Source organism: Lepisma saccharinum, chromosome 20, assembly GCF_977018435.1.
Source record: "Lepisma saccharinum chromosome 20, izLepSacc3.1, whole genome shotgun sequence".
Classification (NCBI taxonomy): domain Eukaryota; kingdom Metazoa; phylum Arthropoda; class Insecta; order Zygentoma; family Lepismatidae; genus Lepisma; species Lepisma saccharinum.
Genome location: NC_139248.1, coordinates 7,508,980 through 7,533,774, shown reverse-complemented (window position 1 = coordinate 7,533,774; position 24,795 = coordinate 7,508,980). Strand labels below are relative to the sequence as shown.

The 24,795-nt window shown below is 37.5% G+C and overlaps 1 protein-coding gene across 4 annotated transcripts in view; it reads left to right on the top strand.

Moving 5' to 3' along the window:
- twin (CCR4-NOT transcription complex subunit 6-like twin) overlaps window positions 1-24,384 on the top strand; it is a 226,233-nt gene extending 201,849 nt beyond the window's left edge. For all 4 annotated transcript variants that reach the window (XM_083142075.1, XM_083142076.1, XM_083142077.1 and 1 more), the window contains exons 8-12: window positions 1,414-1,565; window positions 5,976-6,206; window positions 10,905-11,082; window positions 18,322-18,461; window positions 22,983-24,384. In XM_083142075.1, coding sequence (XP_082998201.1) covers window positions 1,414-1,565; window positions 5,976-6,206; window positions 10,905-11,082; window positions 18,322-18,461; window positions 22,983-23,062 — 781 coding nt within the window. In that variant the 3' untranslated portion in view covers window positions 23,063-24,384. The remainder of the gene's footprint in view (window positions 1-1,413; window positions 1,566-5,975; window positions 6,207-10,904; window positions 11,083-18,321; window positions 18,462-22,982) is intronic.
- The last annotated feature ends 411 nt before the right edge of the window (window positions 24,385-24,795 follow it).

The window sequence follows — 24,795 nt, the reverse complement described above, 5'->3', positions numbered from 1 at the left end:
TGTCCTGGCAACCCTGGGAGGGTGGCAGCACTGAAAGAACTTCAGTCAAGAATACGAGAGGACATTGCCAGGTTTCCTGTTGCAATCTTACAGCGTGTCATGCAGGAAGTCTCCACAGAGAAGGTAAGTCGGTCATCAGTCGGATGTTATCTTCAAGAAATAACATAACAGTATGAAATTCAACAATGGCATACTCTTACTATTCACTGGCTTTGCTAAATTACTCTTACTATTCACTGGCTTTGCTAAATTTTTCAAAGGTACGTGTTCCCTTTTATTAACCTTCATTCCAAAATTTCCCATTCGTTTGAGCCACTCTGTATGTACAATAAATACGAATTGCTCTGGTGAACCAGGTCAAATTTTCAGAAAACACCACTGGGATTAAAATAACCATGATTATGAATGTAAGGTGGGCCTACCTCCATGCCCCCCCCCCCCTCCCCATGCCTTCACGGTATGTTGCCGTGAACAGATGTAGTTTTTACCTTATTTTAGACAAATACATATTTATGAATCAGTCATTCAGAACTTAAGCTGAAGAACCTAGGCATTTTTCATTTGCAGTACATTTCAGAGCATTGTTTTTTATTTTGTCGTAAATACTTCTCCTTGTGAGTCAACTCCCTGAGGGAGTTGAAAGTGAGTGAGCAAAGCGAGAGGTTTATCTTACTGGTGAACTGCAAAAGCCAATCCATATGAAGGCTCGGGCATCTTCGATACCTACAACAGACCAATGCGACAATGCAGCCCAACAACAAGGAAGTTTGAATGAGGTACTTGGGTGACCAGTAGTTTAGGATTAGTGTTTGGTAATCCCCACAAACCAGGTTGGGCATGATTCACCCCGCACTGGTGTAAGTTATGAATAACTTTGGTGAGAGTCATGGAACATTGAATGATTTAGCCTTCCTCAAGATTTAAGTATAAGAATCTCTCGCAGTCAAACCGTTAAGCTGCCAAATTGGCTAACATAATATTAATACAATTTTTGTGTGTGTTTGTGCGCTGCACAGGCAGGTTGGATACGTAATGTGTACTTGTTGTCTCCATGTGGTTTAAGGGTTGGTACACATGAACATTATAGTTGTAATGTTTATTTTATAGTAATTATTTTTTATACTGTGATGTGCCAAGTTGGGCAGCGGAAGGAGGCATTGATAGAGGTTGTTATAACTGTTCTTTCTTCTTTAACCTAATTTTCCTCATAAAAAAGGGAGACATTTGAGGATAGTAAATTATAACATTAGCTTGTAAAATAAAATTAAAAACTTCCACTTAAAAAATCAATGTTTTCACAGTGGTTGTAAATGAGATGTTCTTGAAACAGTGTTTTCACCATTATAATTATTCAGTTAATTTGCTGGTGAGTTATGCAATTCAAAAGTATTTATAATTCCCTGTTTGTTGCAGGTTTTCGTTGGTGCAGGAGCATCTAGTGGAGTTCAACCAGCTTGCAATGGCCAATGCGGAAGGATCAGATGATATGCTGAATCGAGTTATGCCAAAGGATAACATAGGGCTTGCTGCTTTGCTCAAAACGAAGGAAGCTGCGTGGGACAATGGTAAGTCACTCATTCCAGTAAGCTAGATTTTAATACTGGGAAAGAGACAGAAATCATTGTTCCTTCATTGATTAGTGCAGATGATGTGAGTTCTGCCTAATCTGGTATTGGATGCATATCTCAAAGCTAACTAAATCTCTCACTGTTTGCTAGATGGATGATGTCTGTAATATTTGGAGCCTTACTCTATTTTCCTACCACTTAACTCGAGTAGTAAAATAGAACTTTATACTCTGTTTAGTTTTGGATTCCATCATATTGTATTGTACAGTCTTAGTATTTGTAATAGCTCTTCTTAAGGATCTGTACCTGTTTTGTAAATAAATTTGTTTTTCTATAATGTATTAGTACTACGAAATGCACATTTGTAGTCAGGGAACAGGTTTATATGGAAATACATATTTATGTATGAAGCCGAAATCAGTTATATTTTGTATAGACATCATGGCATGCAGACAAAAGATTCCGTTTTTATTTTCCATATTTGTACATATTTTAGGTTTTGGCTCATATTTTACATATTTTAGTTATTTTTTTAATATTCTATCCATATTTCAGTACATTTCTCAACATTGTGTAATATTCCATATACTCTATACACAGAAATGGAATGAGAAAGTGTGCCAGAAGGGCAGATAAACAAAATGATGGAGGAAACAGTAAACACTTACCACAAAAGAATAGTTTTTGTATTTCGCGTAATTTGTACCACATTTTTGCCAGACAAGAAAAGATGCACTAGAGCAGAGTCACAGTCACATATATAATATAACTTACATGTCCCCACGTGACCAAAAGATTTGGTGAATTTCTTGCGAATAACTGACAAAGTCCGAAGCTACGTTAAACAAACGAAAGCTTACGACCTTTTATATATAAAGGAAGGAAGGAGGGCCAAAAGGGCTAAATAAAGAGCAAAGAAGGAGAAAGGAAACACTCACCAGACAGTGAAAAAGTTCAAATGCCAAAAAGTCTTAAAAGACAGTTCAAATATAGCTGTTCGGATAAGTGGAAGAAACATTGTAAGCTTAAACATACACATAAAACTAAAAAAAAAAGTCTGACCAAAATAATTTGATTAAATAATTCGTCATAAAGGGGGCGGGGGAATGTTCTACCTTTGGGGGGGAGTGTGTCATAGGCCTTTGAAACAGAAGTATAGAGAAGAGGATACCATTACACACGCTCAAGAGATGGTTAGCTTTATGCCTTGAAGATGACGACCATTTCTGCATAAACACATGTGCAGTCATCGAGGGACATTCTGCATAGCTTGATGTAACATGTCCACAGGAATCTGAAGGGTTCTTCTGTTGTAGCTGGTCGAGTGAAAAAGATCTCTCCAGTTTCCTGTTGTGGACATGTTACGTCAAGCTATGCAAAATGTCCCTCTGTCCCTCTACGATTGCACATACATGGTCCGTTCAGAAAGTATCCGAACTGTCCGCAGCGTGGCGCGAGAATTGGTCGAGGGTTCGGGTAAGCTGCACCAGGTGGCAGTGGGGACCTTAACCTTCAAAACAAGGCCTCGGTCAGTTGCCTGCGAGCAGTGGTTGAGGTAAAATCGCTCGTATTGTGTACATGGAAAAAATGTCACGTCGAGAATTTGGTGAAAATGGAGTGCACTTTGGAACAGCGCTACGCTGTGAAATTTTGTGTTAAATTGTAAAAAAACTTTATGGAGACTTTAACCATGAATGGATGAAACCTGTCTATTCGAGTATGACCCTGAAAGCAAGAGACAAGGTTCAGAATGGCACACCCCTGCATCCCCTCATCAAAAGAAGGCCCGGATGTCAAAATCAAAGGTGAAGACAATGCTCATTGTCTTTTTCGACGTGAAGGGGGTCGTGCACAAAGAGTTTGTACCTGTGGGACCACCGTGAATGCAGCTTACTACAAAACAGTGCTTCAGCGTCTCCGACAGAAGGTCCAGCACATCCAGTCTGACATCGCCGACAGGTGGGTGCTTCACCACGACAACATGCCGGCTCACACAGCGCTGTTGGTAGGTGAGGTTTTGGCCAACGTACGCGTGGCAATGCTGTCTCATCCCCCTTACAGCCTGGAATTGGCACCTGCTGACTTATTTTTGTTTCCCAAGGTCAAAAGGGTGCTCAAGGGGAAGCGTTTTGCGTCAATTGAAGAGGTTCAAGCTGCAACGACCGCAGCATTAAAGAGGGTGTCAGTCAAGTACTTCCAGGACTTCCGTGAACAGTGGAAAAGTCACTATACTCGCTATATTGAGGCTGAAGTTGCCTACATTGAAGAATATTGACAGCAGTTGTAATTGTCATCAATAAATTGTTTGCAAATAAATAAGTTCGGATACTTTCAGAACGGACCCTGTACGTTTACACAGATATGACAGTCTTCTTCAAGACATAAACGTACCCTCTCTTCAGCGTATGTAACGGCATCCATCCTCTGCACTATTCATTTCCTCAGTTTCAAAATTTCCGGTCTTTTGTAGACTTCCTTTACATTCAATCCTCATAGCCCAAATTGAGCAAAATGTTGTAAATTTTTCCTGGATCTAATTCATGTATTTTCCCAAATGTACACCTTGGTCTCCTGGAGAACATAATCCTAACATGAAAAAGTAGGTAAACGACACTCATCAAAAGACTTACTAAGTCAGAATGTACTTATTTAGCATCTGTTGCGTAATCAAGGTTTATTTAATATTTAACTTGAACTTGCATTAAGGCAATGAAATTAGAATTAGTCAATTAGATAATAGACAGGCAATTTCTTAAGTAGATTTATGCATGCTACTTCTTACAATAATATGCCTAAAATATTAATCAGAAACTATAGTTTTCATCAACTGAACATAACATCCTGTTTTTCATTCAGTAAATATTAAATTCTTTAAATTTTTTATGTGGATTTTCTTTCCACGACAGTTTTTTTTCACAAATTATAGCAAGCTTAACAACACATAAGCTGTTCTTATAACAATAACAATATAGTTAATTTACCTATTCGAATAATTATTATTATGAATGGACATGTTAATTGTATTAGCATATTAATTGCAAGGCAATTGGTTCAGACTCCTCCTGAAATATATTTCTAGACTCATACTTTTGACATGTCTTGTGCACTTGACAACATGACCTTTGGGCACATTTTGGTTTCCTCGATGCTCTTAATGTCTTTGAAAATATCGGCATGTATTATTGGAGGAACGGAAATGAGTAATATGTTTCGATTATTTGAAAAGTTTAAAATGTAACATTATGTGTGTACGGGCTGTAATATTGTGCAAATATTCAAAATATTATTGTCTATTATCTTAATAAACTGGGTAGGTAATATCAGTTTCAAAATAGTTAGATGTTTTACATAAACAAATTCAGTAGCAACACTTAATTGAAAAAGCAATATTTACATCTTTTGTCATTATCACAGCAATATTTACATCTTTTGTCATTATCACATTTTTAAGCATAATTGAAAAATATTTGTTTTCCGTCATTCCCCACAAATTTCTATCTTGCCTCTGTAATAAATTCTGATGTAGATGTCACTTGTTTGAAGTACATTTTCATCTTGGAATTGATTCATTTGGGTGTTATTGATCTGTAAGAAACAATGTAGGATCCCCCCCCCCCTGGAAACCGATTTCACTAGGGACATCATAAAAGTGCATTTTCACCCTGAAATAGTGGGGTAAATGGGTGGTTTTTGTTTCTATTTGTCTTTTGAGACAATTCCATGACAGGTTGTAATAGAGCTTCCTTCATGGATAACATTTATGTCAGTGAGAGAATGTCGGACTTGGGGTTTATATGTAGGGAACAATTTTAAGGTGCAGTACCTTTCCAAAAATATAGCTGTGTTTATACCGATCGTTTGAGATATGTATTTTAGAATATGAAATCAAATAAAATGAACACACTTTGTTGCACCTTTTCATGAGATTAGCACATTTATTCCCTTTTTATCCCTTCTTTGATGCTTCAACAGCTTTTTCATTCCTTTTCTTTCATGTTTTGTTAAAAAAAATTGACATAAAAATTAATGATTTTCATTCTTTTTGAGCAGCTACATAAAATCCTATAGTCTCATTTTGTAGAGCAGAACGAGAGCTATCAAATGGTATAATATAAATTATACCATGTTTACCATAAATTATATTATTTACTACAGTGTAATAAATAAAGAATATTAATGTAACTGGTTTAGACCTGAATAAAGACATTTTTATCAGCACCTTTTTGAAAACATTTTCAGAACCTTTTTTCCTCTTTCTCGACCATAATTTTGCACCTTAAAATCCATTCTGTATTTATATGTATTGGATATGTACCTGATTGCAAAGTGAAAAATATCACCATAAATTAATTTCAATATACAACATTTGTGATTAAGAGAACCATCTACGTTTCTCCTTATCTGCAGGGCTGCCACCGGATCCCAGTCAGATTCACCAACCTCTTCTGGTGTGCACGGCGCACATTCACTGGGATCCAGAGTTTTGTGATGTGAAGTTGGTACAAACGATGATGCTTTCGAATGAGCTGAGGATGATTGTGGAGGAAGCGAGCCTTAGCTTTCGCCCAGGGCACAAGTCAGATCCAAACAGTATTCAGCTGTTGCTCTGCGGGGATTTCAACTCTCTTCCAGATTCTGGTGAGTGAGCTATCAAAGTGTGCAGTGTAATGTACCAATAAGTGCATGTTTGTCCGTATTGCTTGCATTGTGGAATTATTTCACTTCAATCCCTGAAGAATGATGTTAGCTCTTGAAAGCTCGGAAACCTATCCAGAAAATCACCTGGCTCACATCCCACGAAAACCTTGTCACCTTTGATCACCAGGAAAGCTTAAGGAATTATTTCCCTTGTAGTTTACAGTTCTTACAAGCACATAAACGCAATTTTTGATGTAAAATTTCAGGAGAACACACGCGTCCTTCATCAGACATTTATTCTTAGTTTGATTAATGTTAGAGTTATAAAAATGGATTTATAATATACAATATATGTATACAGAGTGATCCAAAAGTAGGTGGACAGCAGGTTGAATAGGGTTTCTGTTAGGGTTATACTATAACAATGGGGTTGGTGTTATTTAATTAGAGGAGGTATGAAATATCTTGATTACTATTCGTATCCTTGATTAAAAGAGTATTGGAAGTCTGAAACCGTTAAAAGAATGGGTTGAAACATTTGGTACGCAAGCCCCAAAGAAACAATCCATTTACCGCATTCGTGACAAATTTGATACCACTGGTTCAATTCTTAATGCAACAAGATGGGGCCCCTCCACATTATGCAAGAGCAGTCCGTGAGTGTCTCCTGGGAAATGTATTGGCCGAAGAGGGCCAATTGATTGGCCAACACATTCACCTGACTTTACCCCAATGGATTTTTTCTTTTGGGGAGTACAAAGGACAAAGTTTATAGTCGAAAACCACGAAGTGTCAGTGATTTGAAAAATTACATAAGCGATGCATTTCAAGAAATTAATACACAAGAGGACTTATTGCAAAAGTGTGAAAGGTAGACTTCAAAGTTGTGTAAATTGTGATGGACAGCAGTTTGAGCACCTGCGTTGATAAAATATTCAGTGCTTTAGTATTGTATTATTGTATACAATAAAATTTAATTGTAAATGTAATGATTGTTTATCAAAATTGAATTGTATTCGTAAATACGAGGCGCATCCAGAAAGTAAGTTTCCCTATTTTTTTCCCGTGAAAGTAAACATAATGAGCCGTGTAAATTGCGCATGCGCAGCAAAGCTAAGACGTATCAATCATATGCCAGGCGGACAGATCCCGCCCAGCGCCAGTAGCTAGACAGCAGTGGTCCGAAGTGGAAGCTCGTATTCCTTCTCCCGCCGCATGCCAGTAGCGAGGCAGCAGTGGTCCGAAATGGAAGCTCGTATTCCTTCTCCCGCCGCATGCGAGGTTCGGTCGGTGATAAAGTTCCTGAATGCACAAAGCATTGTGCCAATTGACATTCATCGTCAGCTCTGTGAGGTCTATGGGCCGAACATTATGAGTAAGCAGATGGTGCGTCGCTGGTGTCGGCAGTTTTCGGAAGGTCGTCAAAGTGTCCATGATGAAGAGCGCAGTGGGCGTCCGTCCCTCATCACTGATGATCTGGTTGAGCTAGTGCGGCAGCGCATCGTAGAGAACCATCGCTTCACGATTACGGAGTTGAGTAGCCTTTTTCCGCAGATATCGCGATCCGTGTTGCATGAGATTGTCACGCAGCGCCTGCTGTTCAAAAAATTGTGTGCCAGGTGGGTGCCAAAAAACCTGACACCCGAACGCAAAATGAAATGTTCAGGAGCAGCACTCACATTCCTGCAACGGTACCATGATGACGGCGATGATTTCCTCGACAGGATTGTCACGGGCGATGAGACGTGGGTTTCGCACTTCACCCCGAAAACCAAGCTGCAGTCAATGCATTGGCGGCATAGTGGATCTCCGGTCAAGAAGAAATTCAAACGGACGCTGTCGGTACAGAAAGTGATGTGCACCGTGTTTTGGGACAGGAAGGGCATTTTGCTCATTGACTTCCTCTCCAGAGGTAAAGCGGTGAACGCTGACCATTACTGTGAAACACTAAGGAAATTGCGACATGTCATTCAAAACAAGAGGCGTGGCATGCTTACTGCAGGTGTTGTGCTCCTCCATGACAGTGCTCGTCCACATACGGCTCGGCGCACAGCAGCTGTTTTGACGGAATTTGGCTGGGAATTGTTTGATCATCCACCTTACAGTCCTGATCTCGCTCCCAGCGATTTTTACGTTTTCTTGCACCTCAAGAAATTCCTGTCCTCCGGTGAGCATTTTGGCAACGACGAAGAGCTGAAGACGTCTGTCACACGCTGGTTCCATTCACAGGCGGCAGAGTTCTACGACAGTGGGATCCAAAAGTTGATACGACAAGTGTCTCAATTCTGGTGGTTGCTATGTTGAAAAATAGCTGAACCTTTGCTGTACCTGTTGCCAATAAATGGTTTTCTGAAACCTTTTTTTTTTTTTAAAAAAAAATAATAGGGAAACTTACTTTCTGGATGCACCTCGTATAATTGTATACATAATCGCAAATAAATGTTATCATTTACTGTCCACTTACTTTTGGTTCACTCTGTATACTAGGCCTGATCCAGTACCGCTTTGAACCGATACTGATACCTATACATTCACTGATTCCTACCGATACTGACACTTGAAAATTGTCATAATTAAAAGCTGTTTGAAATATTGATTAATATTAGTGTGTAAGAATTCCACTTTAATTATAAGCATCAATTAACCAAGAGTTTTGCTTTAAAAAATTTAAATATTACATCATAATATTAACTTACATGTTACATTATAACAAAATGATTTTTTTGCAAAGCCATGAAAGACCAAAATATCAGGTATCCGTAAACAAATTCCAACCGATACTTTCAGATACTGATACCACTGGTATCAGCTGCGGCTCAGCCCTAGTATACGTATACATAATAAAAATGTTTTTATGTGCTTGTAAGAACCTTAAACAACAAGTGAAATAAGCATTTCCATCAAGTGAATTACAAGAGTCAACTGACCAATGGTGTAACTAAAACAGTTCCAGGACCCTCCCACAAAGAACCTTAAAGGGCTCCTCATTCTTAAACATCTGCAACTTTAATTTTGTTCAGTTTTCTCTTTACCTAATCAATTCCTCGTTATTTTATAAGTATAATAATGGTAAAGTTCCCTGTGCACATTACACTGTGCTATGAAGGCACATAGTTGGATGTGGATATAGTCATTTTTGGAGGTGATGGGATCAGTACCATACTCAGTCAACTTGAGCTTCCAGGTACCCATTTTTTTAGGCTTGGTGAAACCCAGGACTACTTTTATGCAGGAACGAGGCCGGAAAAGTTCCAACCTTGGATCACCCACCCAGGAATCAAACCCAACTCTTTCACATGGCAATCAAACACCCTACCTACTAGACTACTCCTTTAAAAGTGTAGCTGTGATAAAAAAAAATAAGCATATACTGTGTTAACTGTAAATCATAACTCACCATATTTTTGGTAAACTGTCTCACTTTTGCACTCGAATACTCTTGGTTTTAATATATTGCCCTGCAAGAGAAAAATTCTAATTGCAGTCAAAATACACAGACATTCACACCAAACTGCAAGTGACAACTGATTAAAGAAATGCCCGAGAGAAAACTATATCGACAGGCTTCGTTCATGACCAAACTTCTCAATGTTCTTGTGCATATACAACGCTACATTTACAAAATGCCATTTCAAACAATAAAGGAAATAAAAGTATTCATATTTTGGGAAATATGTGAGTGCAAAGCTTATTATATTGGCAGATCCATCAGATCAGATCAATCAGTGAGAAATACAACAGCCATAGAATTGAAAAAGTACATGCACATCAAACACAAAGCGCACACACACATAGACACAAAAATAAAGGAAACACATGGCACTTCCAACCCAAACTGAACATCGATAGTGGACAAGAACATCACGCATGGATTCTCCTACAACAATAATTAACACCAGTAAACGGCGGACAACATGGGGGAAGGCAGATAGGTGACAACAGCGCACCTAGCGGCAATCGAGGAACAAAAATCAAGAGAAGTGCACCAAGCAATTGTGCAACAATTACGAAGAAGGATGTTGACATTGGCCAGTGAAATTAATAGAACAAACTAAAAATAAGCTTTGCGGAAATTATGAGTACTAAGGTTCTCTGTAATTATGAAATGGAAGTAGTTGCTCAAAATTCATTGGAGTGTTGGCCTCCACGATGGCGCAGTGGTAGCGCGTCGTCGCCTTGTAATCAAGGGGTCCCGGGTTCGATACCTGGTGGAGGCATAAGTGGTTCGGATCCCACTTTAAACTGTAGGTCCAGTTCCAATTAGCCTTACTGTGCATAAAGTGGACTTAAAACAACAAATCAACCAACCAATCATTGGAGTGTTGTAAATTATGCTGGACAAATTTATTAAAATTGCCTTCAGTATTTTACTGAAATGAAGTACTTGTTTATTTGCAAAGCTGGTTTTATTATTTATTATTTTTTCTTTCTTTCTTGTATCAGGTCGGGCCCTCAGAGATGGCAGGCCCTGCAGGGCCATTTGTAATGCCACTGCAACTGACTAACGTTATAATGTGGACTTATGCTTCCCTGATTCAAAATTGAAATATTTCAATTACATCCTCAATTTTCTAATTTAGTTCTTTAGCATAAATTGACATGAAGCCCTTTCCTGAAATAAAACCCCTAATGATTATGGTTCTTGACCAAAATATATTTATAATGTTTTTTATGTATGTTTTGTTTCATTTTTTACAGGAGTGATCGAGTTCTTGCAGTCTGGTCGAATAGCAACCACTCATCCAGATTTTAAAGATTTATGCTATAAGTCCTGCCTGCACAAAATTTCATGTACAGAAAGACAAAATGAATATACACATTCCTTTAAGCTGTCTTCAGCATATGGTGAAAACATTATGCCTTTCACAAACTACACGTAAGTACCATTTCTTTATTGTTTAAGAGTTTAAATTCCGTGCACAAAGTTGTACTAACATATATATATTTACCCTTTTTCATAATAGGAGAAGATTCTAAATGTTTAATTGTGTATAAGAGGCCACAAAAAAAATTCTTGTATGCCTGTGGACTTACAGGGTGGCTACTCACCGGGAATTCCGGGAATTATGCATCAATTCTTACGTGAATTTTTCTCCGTAGACGTGAAAAATTGCAACTTTCATTAATCCAAATCCCATTCAATTTATATATATTAATTAATGCCCTGAGGTAAGTTTTTTCCCAGTTTAGTGTTATTTTAATCGAGGTAGGAGAGGAAAAGAATGCAGCGTGGAAAATGAAACTGAAATCTCTCAATGTGTTTACTTTGTTAGTGTCCTTTGCACTATCTATCTGATAGATGTAAGATTTGGTTGATTTGGTGTTTTAAGTCCACTTTGTGCACATTAAGGCTAATCGGGACTGAACCTACAGTTTAAATTGGAATCCGAACCACTATGTGCCTCCACCGGGCATCGAACCCGGGACCCCTTGATTACAAGGGGACGGCGCTACCACTGCGCCATCGGGGAGGCACGACATGGAAAACTATTGCAAGATGAAGAAAATAGGTAAATTTGAGTTTGAAGTTATTTTAAAATTAAAATTTTTCCTAGAAGTTATATCCTGTAACATTTGAGACTTTTTGTTAAAAAAAGGTAAAGTGCTCCCCTGTGCTTAGCACCATGCCATGTAGGCATATAGAAGGTGTGGGGGTAACGCCCCACACTTTCTTGATCAGGTCGTGAGTGGGAGTGATGTGATCAGCATCACACCCCTGACTGCCTTTACCCCCCAGGGTTTCCCCCAGGTACCCATGTTATTCGACGCTGGGTGGGCACCGGGGCCGCTTCCAACGTTAGAAAAGTTCCCAGATTTGAACCGGCCGGGGATTGAACCCGGGACCTCTAGCATGATAGACGCATTACCGATTGAGCCACCACGGCCACTTTTGTTTCTAGATGTAAAAATAAGTTTGAGTATGTGAAATGGCAGTATTCTGTTTAATTGAATTAGAATTTCTGGTTAAACTGGAATTGCACAGACCCTTTGTATTGTTAATATGTTTGTGTGGGGGGGGGGGGCAGTGAGAGGTGGTAATACGTAAGGATGAAATTGAGAACACATCTGCTAGTACCTTGAATTTTTTTAAAGTTCGCCTTGAAAACCAGGAATTATACCTGAAATTTATTAAGGTTCTAGAATAGCCACCCTGACTTACTTGTAACTTCAATGTGACTTAGTTGTAACTTCAGTGTTTCCATTTCTATGGGACTTCGGTACAAGTGAAAACCTAAGCCTCCTTTCAGGTGGTACATCTGAGTTTACATCAAGTGTCTGAGTTAATAAAAGATACAGTCAAAAGTTCTCGGAATGGACTGGTTAAGCGGTGTTGTCACTAGCAGCCAATATTCCGGATGTATGTTCCCAAACAAAACTTTCAACCCGCTTTCTCCTATCCTTTCGTTGGTTGATTTGGTGTTTTAAGTTCACTTTATGCACAGTAAGGCTAATCGGGACTGGACCTACAGTTTAGAGTAGGAACCACTATGAGGTTCCACCACGTATTAAACCCAGGACCCCTTGATTACAAGACAACGACGCCATCGGGGAGGCCTCTTATCCTTTTGTATTGGAAAGGGGTAACTTATGTTACAATGACAGCAGTTAGCAAGCCCAAAGATTAGATTCTGCTGAATATATACATATTTTACTAATTACTTACAGATGAGGGGTTAATTAAGAAATATCATATAAAAATGTGTTTTTTGGTTGTTTTTTTTAGGAAACATGAAAAATTGAAGCCCTCAGAACATTGGTGGTTATAACCCATATTTAAAAAAACATATATGAAGATATCTTACGTTGTGAAAACTGATTTTAGAAGGTTATTGTTTGTTACTGTAACAGCAGATAGGAAACAAAATATTGATGTTCCTGTAGCAAATTATTGACATGTTTCTTGAAAAACTACCTGATTTTCTTACGCTTTTTCTTCACTAACCCCTTATCTATGAGGAATGAGTAAAATATCCAGGTATTCTTCAGAATCTAGTCTTTACATTGATGTGCGCTACACATCATTTTTCTGTTTCCTAACTGCTGTCACTGTAATAAAAGTCACACCTTCACAATCATTTTGCAGTGCCAAAGCATAGGGGCTTCATCGCATGAAAGTTTCTTTGAAAGCATACATCGGAGCACTGGCTTGGTGATGTCATGCTTAGCCAGTCCATTGTGGTGTAGCACTAAAATGGAATGTATGGCAATGTCTACGTAACCACCTTTAAAGTAAGACTCGTTCACACACACACTTGCTCCATTGATCCTGCCATTGTTGGAAGCTTCTTTTGGAATATTGCTGAGTTTGGCAGTTGCATTTGATTTGTCTCCTTGAGGCCCATTTTCAGAGAAGGGAACAGCCAAAAGTCACTCAGAGCAAGATCCGGAAGGTATGGGGGTTGGGTGATAACAGAAATGCTTTCCTTGGTGAAGAATTTCTGCATAACAAGCGATGTGTAGCCTGGTTCATTCTTGTGCACCTGCTGTTCAAATTACGACATTGTGTTAAACAATCTCATCTATCTGAGCATTTTCGACATTTTTCCACAGAAGCCTATCCCCAACAATTGAACTAGGAATATTATGACCACCAAAAGGAATTTTACCATTCAACCCAATACAAGTACCTTTACTAAACACAGCAATTCTTCTAGCATCGGGAGTAACAGTAACCTGAGCCCACCATAGCCTATTAGAAAAAAATCATTCCCATGCAACCCAAGCCCTCACGTTAACACTAATATTAGGAATATACTTGACTATTCTTCAAGCATACGAATATTACGAGTCCCCATTTACTATTGCGGACGCAGTATATGGATCCACATTCTTCATAGCAACAGGATTCCATGGGTTGCATGTTATTATCGGATCAACATTTCTAGGAGTCTGTTTAACTCTACATATTTTATGCCACTTTTCACCAACACATCATCTATCTGAAAGGGAACAGTAACAACACTGAATGTCGAAACCTGTCCAGACCTGTTACGTCTATGAGCAGACATACTAAGCTTCCCACGACACAATGCATGGGCTATTTTATCTCTCATACTCCATCTAGTGGGAAATTATGGAAGCATTCTGTCTGCCTTTTATAGCAATACATTGTGATTAATGCATGACATCGAAAGTCTGCAAAATCTCCAGCCAGACATGATAAAACACAACATTCTAGAGACAGTTGTCTGTTAGTCAGTAGCTGAACAGGAAATTCCTAACTGGGGAATGCTTGATCGAGTGTGGCGATAGGTGGGAGATGCTGGTATGGATCAACATAGAAACAGTGCAGTATGCGCTGGAATATATTCATACTCTATTGGAGTTATTATTATAACAACAACAATAGCAACAGCATTTGTTGATATGTATTACCTTAGGAAGAGGATGCTTATACAAGTTATCCTAGCTGGGGAGATGCATTATGAATATTTTTCTTAGCACTGCACTGGTAAACATAGGGAAAACGCTAACAATCTACCGTGTGCAATGAAGCTCTTACACAAGCCAAGAAGGTTAGAGGTCTTCCCTGACAGCATAGTGGTTCATGCTGTTGCCTTGTAACTCAGGCTCGATTCTCATTTGGAGCAGGCCCCATTCTAAACTGTAGGTTCAGTTCCAATTAGTCTGTATGGGCATATACGTAGTGGATTTGAAACATATTTCACCAGCAATGAAAAGAAAGTCCTTACTCTATATTCCTTGTTTATTATTATTATTATTATTATTATTATTATCATCATCAACTTCAGGCTGATCTCGATAGAATGACATATTGGTGCAAGATTAATGAAATGGAAATTAACTTGAAAAAGTGTAAAGTTTTAAGATGTACTAAGAAAGTTCATTATATAGTCTCCAACTATTTTATTTATGAAAATAAAATCCAAGTGTGCGACAGTCATAAAGACTTAGGAATATTAATAGACTCCTCTCTCATATTTGATGAGCACATTTCAGAAATTTGCAAAAGAGCAAAGAGAATGCTTGGTTATATATTTTTCTCATGGAAAGTTTTTAAAAAGGAAGATACCTTATTATTCCTGTATAAAACGATAGTTCGTCCTATTCTTGAATATGCAAATGAATTATGGTTTCTGACTGCAACCAGTCACCTTCAAAAAGTTGAGTCAGTTCAAAAACTTTTTATCAGGTTATTATGCACAAAGTTTAAAAATTACTATGACCAACATTACTCTGAATGGTTAACACACTTGAATATGTTTACCTTAGAAGAAAGAAGATAAATGAAAAGGATAAATTTTGTAGAGAAGATATTAACTTTCAAAGTTGATAGTGAATACTTCTTGAATAATATAGCTTATAAAATTCCCAGATATTCCCATAGGTATATCTCTATTCTCACATGCCTAAACAAGGCCAGAGGTTTAGTAGCTGATCTTCTTGAAACCTACAATTTGAATTTATGTTGATGTATAAGATTGTAGGATCCACTGTTTTATTTTACAATTATATATTCAGTTTTTTAATTTTGTATAACCAATTTTGACATTGTTGTTTAATCGTTATCATCACTTCAATAAATATGATGATTATTATTATTAGAACAATACACAATTAATTGCACAATATTATATAACAACAAACAATTATTAGTGTCAGAGATATAATAGATCTCGTTGAAAACTGTAACTTGAAGTGTAAATATGCTAACTTGTTATGTTATGTTATTCTACAGCTTACGTATTTTATTCGTGTAACGTTGTACTTTTGTATTTGACTTAGTGCTGTATTAGGTTTCATACTGTGCTCAACACTTAAAATAAACTATTATTATTATTAGCCAAGAATTTGTTTTGATGTGTCTGGCTTAAAGGTATAATAAAAGAAAAAATATTAACTTGTATGTTTATTTAAGATATTTCCGTACAGTTTTCTTCTACTCAAAAAGATTTTTTACATGCCTAATTTACCTCGATATGTACACCAATAGTAGCACGACAGGTGTCCAACCAATATTCAAGCTCCGCGCATGTGTTGTACAGCATTACGGAGTCACATTTCAGATTACAGAACAAATCCGATGTCGTAGATCTCGTGTTTGGTACATTCGAGACTTTACAAAACCCCACAGAAAAAAATCAAGTGGAGTAACGTCTGTAGTAGTCTCCAGTACACCTATCATGAGTTCGTAATCTTTCTGATCTACAACGTCGCATCCAGAATGTGATGCCAGTAATGCTGTACAACACATGCACGGAGGTTGAATATAGGTTGAACATCTGTCATGCTATTAATGGTGTACATATCAAGGTAAATTAGGCATGTAAAAAAACTTTTTGCGTTACTTTATAGGTAGAAGAAAACTATACAGAAATATCTAAATAAACTTACAAGTTATTAATTTTTCTTTTATTATACTTTTAAGCTGGACACACTGTACTTGTACCCTTGTTTTCATATGTATATAATGCTAGGTGCCCAGCTAACTGCATCACGAGTCCCCTTACAATTTCAGTGATAACTTTTAGACCAAGTAATGTCAGATGGTTAGGATATTTTTTACATTTTTTGTGGCCCTGTTCAAATCAATATTTGCTGGTGAAGGTCGTTTAGATGGAGGTGGTGGACTGAAGCCCCTCCCCTCTCCCTAAATCTGGGCATGCTAGCCTTGCATATTCACTGGAAACACCATTGTTACATAACTAAAAATACAATTAAAAAGCAAAGATGAAAACACTCACCAGGCAGTGGGAAAAGTCAAATTTTTGCGGACTCAAGCTGCATCGTCAGTTGTAGAAGGATAGGTGGAACTGGAAGTTAGAGTCCTGCAGAGTTGCCAGGTCTGGATCGAAGAAGTAGAAGACTTTTGAGTCTGCGAAAATTTGATTTTTCCCCAGCCTGGTGAGTGTTTCCTTTCTCCTTCTTTCCTTTTTATTTAGCCATGTTTGCCCTTCTTTCTTTTATCCATAAAAATGCAATTAGATATACTTGAAACAAATTGAGTTACAAAATTTTACAAATACATTAGGTATTTGTTGGTATTGTGATACGAGGTGTGACACACAAAAACGGATTGATTGCATAAGTGAAAAACAAAAAGGAGTTGGCAACAACAGTTTTGGTGATGTCATGCGACACCCCTAGTCTATCTGTGCTGCAAGTTTGAACTCACCCAGTCTCACCAGTTGGGAGTATTGCATCATTGAGTGAACACCTGCAACCGTGTTCTGCCGAAAAAATGTCTAGTGTGAAAAGTGAACAAAGAATCAACATAAAATTCCTTGTGAAACTTAAGAAATCGGTAACAGAAACATTCCAAATGTTAAGTGAGGCTTATGGTAATGATACTTTGCCTAGGACATGCGTGTTTGAATGGCATGAACGGTTTTCGGAGGGAAGGGACAGTGTGGATGACAATGAACATACAGGGCACCCACGAACTGCGATTATGGAACAAAACATTGCACGAGTTCTTGAAATGATACGAGGTGACCGAAGATTGAGTGTTCATACAGTGGCTGAGTTAGTTAACTAGGATAGGGAAGCTGTTCGACGCATTTTAACAGAGGAATTGAACATGCGGAAGATTTGTGCGAAGGTTGTACCAAAAGGTCTGTCAGATGACCAAAACTGTGTCGTAAAGACTTGAGTGAGGACATGTTACAATGCCTTAGAAATGAGCCAAGTTTGTTGTTAGCTGTTGTTACTTGCGATGAGACCTATGACCCTGAATGTAAGTTTCACAAGGAATTTGATGTTAATTCTTTGTTCACTTTTCACACTAGACATTTTTCGGCCAAACACAGTTGCAGGTGTTCACTCAATGATGCAATACTCCCAACTGGCTACTCAAGCTGCATCGTCAGTTGTAGAACACCAAAACTGTTGTTGCCAACTCCTTTTTGTTTTTCACTTACGCAATCAATCCGGGTTTTTTTGTGTCACACCTCGTATAACATGTTTAAATTTTAAAGTATACTTAAGTAATTTGTACCACTTGTGAAAATTTCAAAATGTGAACACTAATTATTTATAAGTAAGAATTATTTAGATTTTTTTTGTCCTTGCCAATCTATATTTCTATTTATTCTTTAGATATGGCTAATGAATATTTTATTTTGCAAGTAATCTTTTCATTTCTTTATTTCAGATTCGATTTCAAAGGTATCATTGATTATATTTTTTACACAAAGCATACTATGACTCCATTAGGTCTCTTGGGTCCACTGCCTACAGAATGGCTTCAAGAAAATAAAATCATTGGCTGCCCTCATCCTCATGTCCCCTCAGGTAAGGAGTATTTCAGTAACAAGTTGTGTAAAAAGTCTGACTGAGTCATACCGATGCTAATATATCTGTATTCAAAAGTATGAATATTTATTGGAATTTTGTTTACTAATAAATCATATTTTTCCTGCATGTTGATCTTGCATGAGGTTCGCAAAAAATAATGGGTGACACTTTTCTGTACTCTAATTATCGTGGTAATTATGCAATGTTCGAAGTTTACATCTTTTTTTCACCTGTATTGTGTGGCTAGATATAGGCATGCGCAGGCCCTCTGAAAGTTCAGTCGGGAAATCCAGAACTTTCGGATCTGGATCTGGAATTTTCGGATCCGGATCCGTTTTGCCATCCCACATGCGCTTCTTTGGAAAGTAAGAATGTGCTTATACCATATTGTTACCTGCTAATACACATATATGTATAATATACATACACATATATATGCTGTGTCTGCGCGCGTGCGCGATTTGTAATTAATTAATACACTTACAAGGGAGGTCTAAGTCTCTCCCTCAGATTTCCATGAAACTTGGCAGGTGTATAGAGCCCCCCCCCCCCTCCTCAAATGTCAAGGTGAGGAGAAATTGAAGTGGGGATCTGACCCGAAACCATGTAAATATGGCATAGGAAGAAACAGGGGGCATAGGGCCTCTCTATACACATGTCAAATTTCATGGGTATCGGAGGGGGACACAGGGGTCAGATGATCCCCACGTCAATTTGTCCTCATCTTGACATTTGAGGCGGGTTTTGCCCCCTAAAACAGTTTCTTAGCCGAAACAAAAAAACACGTATTTCTTCCTTTGGGCCCCTCTATATGCCTGCGAAGTTTCATGAAAATCGGAGGGGGACACAGGGGTCAGATCCTTACTTCAATTTGTCCTCATCTTGACATTTGAGAGGATTTTGATCCCTAAAACAGTTTTTAGCTGAAACAAAAAACACGTACTTCTTCCTTTGGGCATGTTTATACACACACCTGCCAAGTATCATGAAAATCGGAGGGGGACACAGGGGTCAGATCCTCACTTCAATTTGTCCTCATCTTGACATTTGAGGGGGTTTTTAACCCTAAAACCGTTTTTTAGCTGAAATAAAATAAACACGTATTTCTTCCTTTGGGCTCCACTATACACCTGCCAAGTTTCATGGAAATCGGAGGGACACAGGGGTCAGATCCTTACATCAATTTGTCCTCATCTTGACATTTGAGTGGGTTTTAAGCCTAAAACCGTTTTTTTAGCTGAAACAAAAAAAACACGTATTTCTTCCTTTGGGCCCGACTATACGCCTGCCAAGTTTCGTGGAAATCGGAGGGGGACACTTAGATAACCTCCCTTGTTAGTCTTACACTTTGTAATTATATAACACTGCATATATTATAATGTTTTATTTTAATTTGTAAAGCTGTAACTGTAGAACAATTGCATATTTTTTGTATAACATTTCTATCTTCTTATGTGTGTTAAAGGTGTCATCCTGGAATGGAATGTCTCATTTATGTGTGTTTTCATTTCCAATACATTCGAATGAATACATATTCGTTTCAATGGCATTTACAAAATCACCTCTGACATTTTATGTTAAACAAGTAAGATTATTTTTGTGCACGAGTGTGTTAGCGGATGCGTAGCAAAGTATTTTAGGAACAACACTTGAAAAAAATTCTTGTAGGACTAACTAATGAAAAATTTCTTTGTAATCGAAGATCATAATACCTTTTAAGGTGTGGTAATATTATAATGGGATTAAGATAGTTCCGGATCCGATTCGGATCTGGATCCAGATCCGAAACCTTCGGATCCGGATCCAGATCCGAAACTTTCGAATCCGGATCCAAATCCGAAATTTCCGGATCCGAAACTTGCAATATTTATATAAATGTCTGCATATGTCCATAAAAATAAGCGGGCATTACAGGCAGCAAATGTCGGCATCTCCGTCATAATATATATAATATATATTATATATATATTATTAGGGATGGGACCGATTAATCGGTACTCTATCGGTATCAGCCGATATAGGCATATCGGTTTATTGGTAAAATTACAGATTATTTTACCGATCCGATATATCGATAAATATCTGATAATTTAGTGCAAAATTCTGCCATTTTGTTGTAATTTTTATGGATAATCTCCATGCCCTTCTTTCTAAAAAGTAAATGTCTAAATATTCAACTACTTTTGCACTGCAGTCACGACGAAACACACATTTATTAAGGATATCAATGAACATTTCAGGTTTTTCAAGGACCATTTCTAATTTTATATCAGATTGTTAGAATATCGGTTATCGGTATCCGATAACCGATATTCTATGGGGTGTAATTTTAACGGCGCCTTCGTACCACGGAAATGTATAGAGGACATCAAAACAAACAACTTTTCTCAGTAACATTTTTCGCGGAGTGTCGCTTCGGCGCTACAGTTGTTCAAAAAAGCCCGTTTTGCTGCCTGAATGCTGGCAACTACACACAACATTTGATTGCATTTGTGACATCATATCCCGTCTTGAAGCAATGTGTTCCAGGGTTGCCAGGAACACACATATTCTGTGAAAAATGACATAGCTAGAATCAGCCACATTATGTAACATAAAACAAAATGAGAAACCACGCTGTGTAACCTAACAGGAAGTAAACAAACAATAATAAAAATGGTAGAAAGAAAACGGAATTCAAGTGGAAGTGTTCATATCGAATTTTGTCTCAGCTTACATGTCAAATATTTGGAAATCTAGTTACCATGTTGGCATCTACAATTTAGTCTATCCACTTCGTCCTTCTGATACTAGTTGTCTGTGACACTGAACAGATGGCAAAATAGAAATGAAAGATCTCAAAATTCCAAAGGTAAGCAACAATAATATAATGTATATTCAGGGCGTTATGAGGCAAGTGACAAAAATGGTTGATAATACAGAGATATAAGTAGTAGTAATACAAACTTCCCGACAACTGTGTTTATCTATGCACCGGATACACATGTAATAGTTTGCAACTGTGAACAAAGCAGTGTATTCGCTACTGATTCATAATTAGATTGTTACTGTGTTTGTACAAGTTTTAGCCGTAATGTAACAACGTGAACCTCGGATACTTCCGTTATCAGCACAAAAGTACCACAAAGCATCGGGACACAACACAAACCTGTAGATATCAACATAGCAACAAGATTTGCAAATATTTGACATGTAGCTGGGTGTAAACAGACACATGTAAACTGTAAGTCCAATAAAATTTGTTGTTGTTGATATTTGACATGTAGGCTGAGATAAAATCCGATATTGACACTTCATTTTGAATACGTTTTTACCATTTCTCATATCGTTGGTTCATTTCCCCCTTTCCCTGAGATGACTGCTGATCTTCTGGGTGGTAGGCTATGATGTTCGGTCTACTGGATGCATTTCTCGCTTTGTTTTACAGTAATCATGATGCTGAGGGGCTGCAATGTTGAAAATAAGGAAAATATGAAACACCTTTAGCCACCACATAGAATACCAATAAACTTTTATTAGGCAGCTATGATAATAGCCAGCCTCTGTGGCAAAGTGGTTAGCACAATGCTATGGATCCAGGGTTCGATTCCCAGCCTGGGCATGGGTGTTCTTTGAGATTGATAACAATTAGACTTAAGTGAGTTACTTCTCTGGGTAACACTTTACTATAGGGGTGATTGATTTCTTACTTTTTACAGGAGAAAGTACTTACGCAAATCATTTTCTGTAGCGTTTTGGAAGTTCGTGAATGTAGTTTTGATCCATTTTAATGCGAATACATGTTGTTTTCTGCGAAAATCTCTGTCCGACACACTGCTGCCATTTGCTTTCTGCATGAGAGCACAATGTTCTGTGTGTTAGATGACGTAAACCCCATAGTCAGTGTTTCAAACTCCCCGTGTTTTCACTATAACATGACGTGTCTAGTATTTTTAATTATTTTTTTTAACTATGCTTGCCTAACCTAACCTTACGGAAAATGGTTTGTGGGGCTAACGTGAATGGTTTTTGGGGCTAACATCAATGGTTTGTGGGGCTAACATCAATGGTTTGTGAGGCTAATGTCAATGGTTTGCTAGGTATTAGCATAATTTCAAATCCGGGCACGAAAGTAGGTTGCAACACTGCATAAATCAACAAAACTCTCAAAAAGCGCGATGAACCAGTACGCTATCGTCATAATATGTGTTACAGAATCGAAATAACGAGTAACAGTAAGTACTCGTATATGTAAGAAATATACATTATTTTTGTTAGAAGTTCATTATTTCACCTAAAGAAATGTTCCGCAATGCAGAATAGTATGTTAGCAATGTAAAAAAATGCAAAATATATGATTTATAGGTGTCACTCCTATAGTAAAGTAAGTACCCTTCTCTGCAAGGCCACAGAAATTAGAACCTCTACGTTTTGCAGAAAAAGTTATTATCTCGCTTACGTTTAATTAGAAGATTAATTTGTTAATGTTGTGCTGTGTAACTTGTTATTCTCCCAGCTAATAAACATTGTTGTTTGCAGATCACTTCCCACTGTTAGTTGAGCTGGAAATGGTCCCAACAGTTTCAAGTACTTCCAATGGTATTATCCCCCGAAGGTAGCAGCACCTTCCCTTTAACGGCAGTGCGAACTGCGGTGTGTTAGAGAATTCTGTGGAATAAGTCTGCCAGTTTTCTGTGGCAGCTTTTTACCCACCATAATGTGTGGACTCAACGCTAGCTGGCAGAGACCGGCAGTTACGTCCAGCTAATCCAATGCCAAGAGATTGACTGGCTACTTCATGTGCGAATGCGAGAGTGTGCAGGACTTAGTGCTATGATCTCAAACAATTTAACTGCAGTGTTCTTTTTCCTCTCATTTTTGTTTTTTCCTTTCTTAAATGAATTGTATATAGATATAAGTTTTGTAGAGTGACATGACGAGTGATATTAGTGACCAAGTTCTAGGTGGATAGTCCGAATATCTGTTTAATGGTGTACACAGATTGCAGTGTCTAGAAGCTTTCCTTGCCAAAAGAAATCACAAGGAAGAGGAAGGAATACATGTTTAACACAAATTGCTCATTTAAAATGACATTTTTTTTTTCAACACAGCCCACTGTAATTAGGTGTTCAAACTGGACATAACTCTCTACCTACACACAGCAATTTTTTTTTTTTCAATTTGTAAATGTGTGTTTTTTCCATTTTGAGGTCTGTGGGTTTTTTAAAGGTTCTTTAAAGGAACAACAATTATCTGTTTTTGAATGTGCACACTGATTGTCAGGGGAGGGGTAAAGTCATAAAAGTGTTTAATGCAAGATAAACAAAAAACAGTCTTTTCTGAAGTGGGTCGCAATAAGTAATACCTCAAAAAAAGTTATGATAGACTCATCATGCATCAGTCACATGTTAGCTTCCAATACTGCATGCACCATAATTTTTGAATCGTCTTATTTGTCTACTGAAGAAATTTTCTAAGAAAACTATTTTTATTGTCCCCCTCCCCCCCCCCCCACTGTATTGTATGGTTAAACACTTTAACATTTTAAAGGCCCTTTATGCTCTTTTTACTGCTTAAATATAAAAATAATTAACGCAAACATTTATTGGCATCTGATCCTAACTGAAAATGTTATAATTGTGCATTGTGGAACATTCAGCAATTTGCTATTTCCTTCTATATGTATCTGTATTTATAGATGAATATGCCTGTATTTTCCTGTTGGTTATATGCTAATATTCTTTAATAGGTTCTGTGATTTTTACTTCTTTTTTAAAAAAAGGGCAAGCAACAATATAATTTATTATAATTCAAATACTGTTTATGATTTTACTGTTGACCTATTTTTGGGTGGATTTTTAAAGATCAATTCTTGTGTGCAAATGATGATGTACATGCAATTTTTGGAAAAAGTATTAAGTGGCAAGCATGTTTTTTTATTGTTGTACTTAAGAGTATTTTAAATTAATTTTTGTAAAGTAGTAGCTGATAAATGTACCAATATATTTGTACACATGTGTATGTATGAGTGTAAGTATATGTGTGAATGCCGTTGAACTGTACACTTGGATTTTTGCAAGTTGTGGTTCATTGTAATTTTCAAGTTATTTCATGAAAGAAAGGAGGGAATAGAGCCATGAAATTGATCTTGCATTGAGGCTCAAGTTTAAAAATAACACAACCTGCAAAAATATGTATTTTACTACTTACAAAAAATAATTGAAAAGTTGCCCTATCATCTTGTAATATCATCATTTGTACAATGAGTTCCAAGTCTTTAACGGTGCCCAGAATAAGGAGAGGCATATTCCCATAGCTTAAAATTACATGATGCTTTTTGGTGTTCTGCATA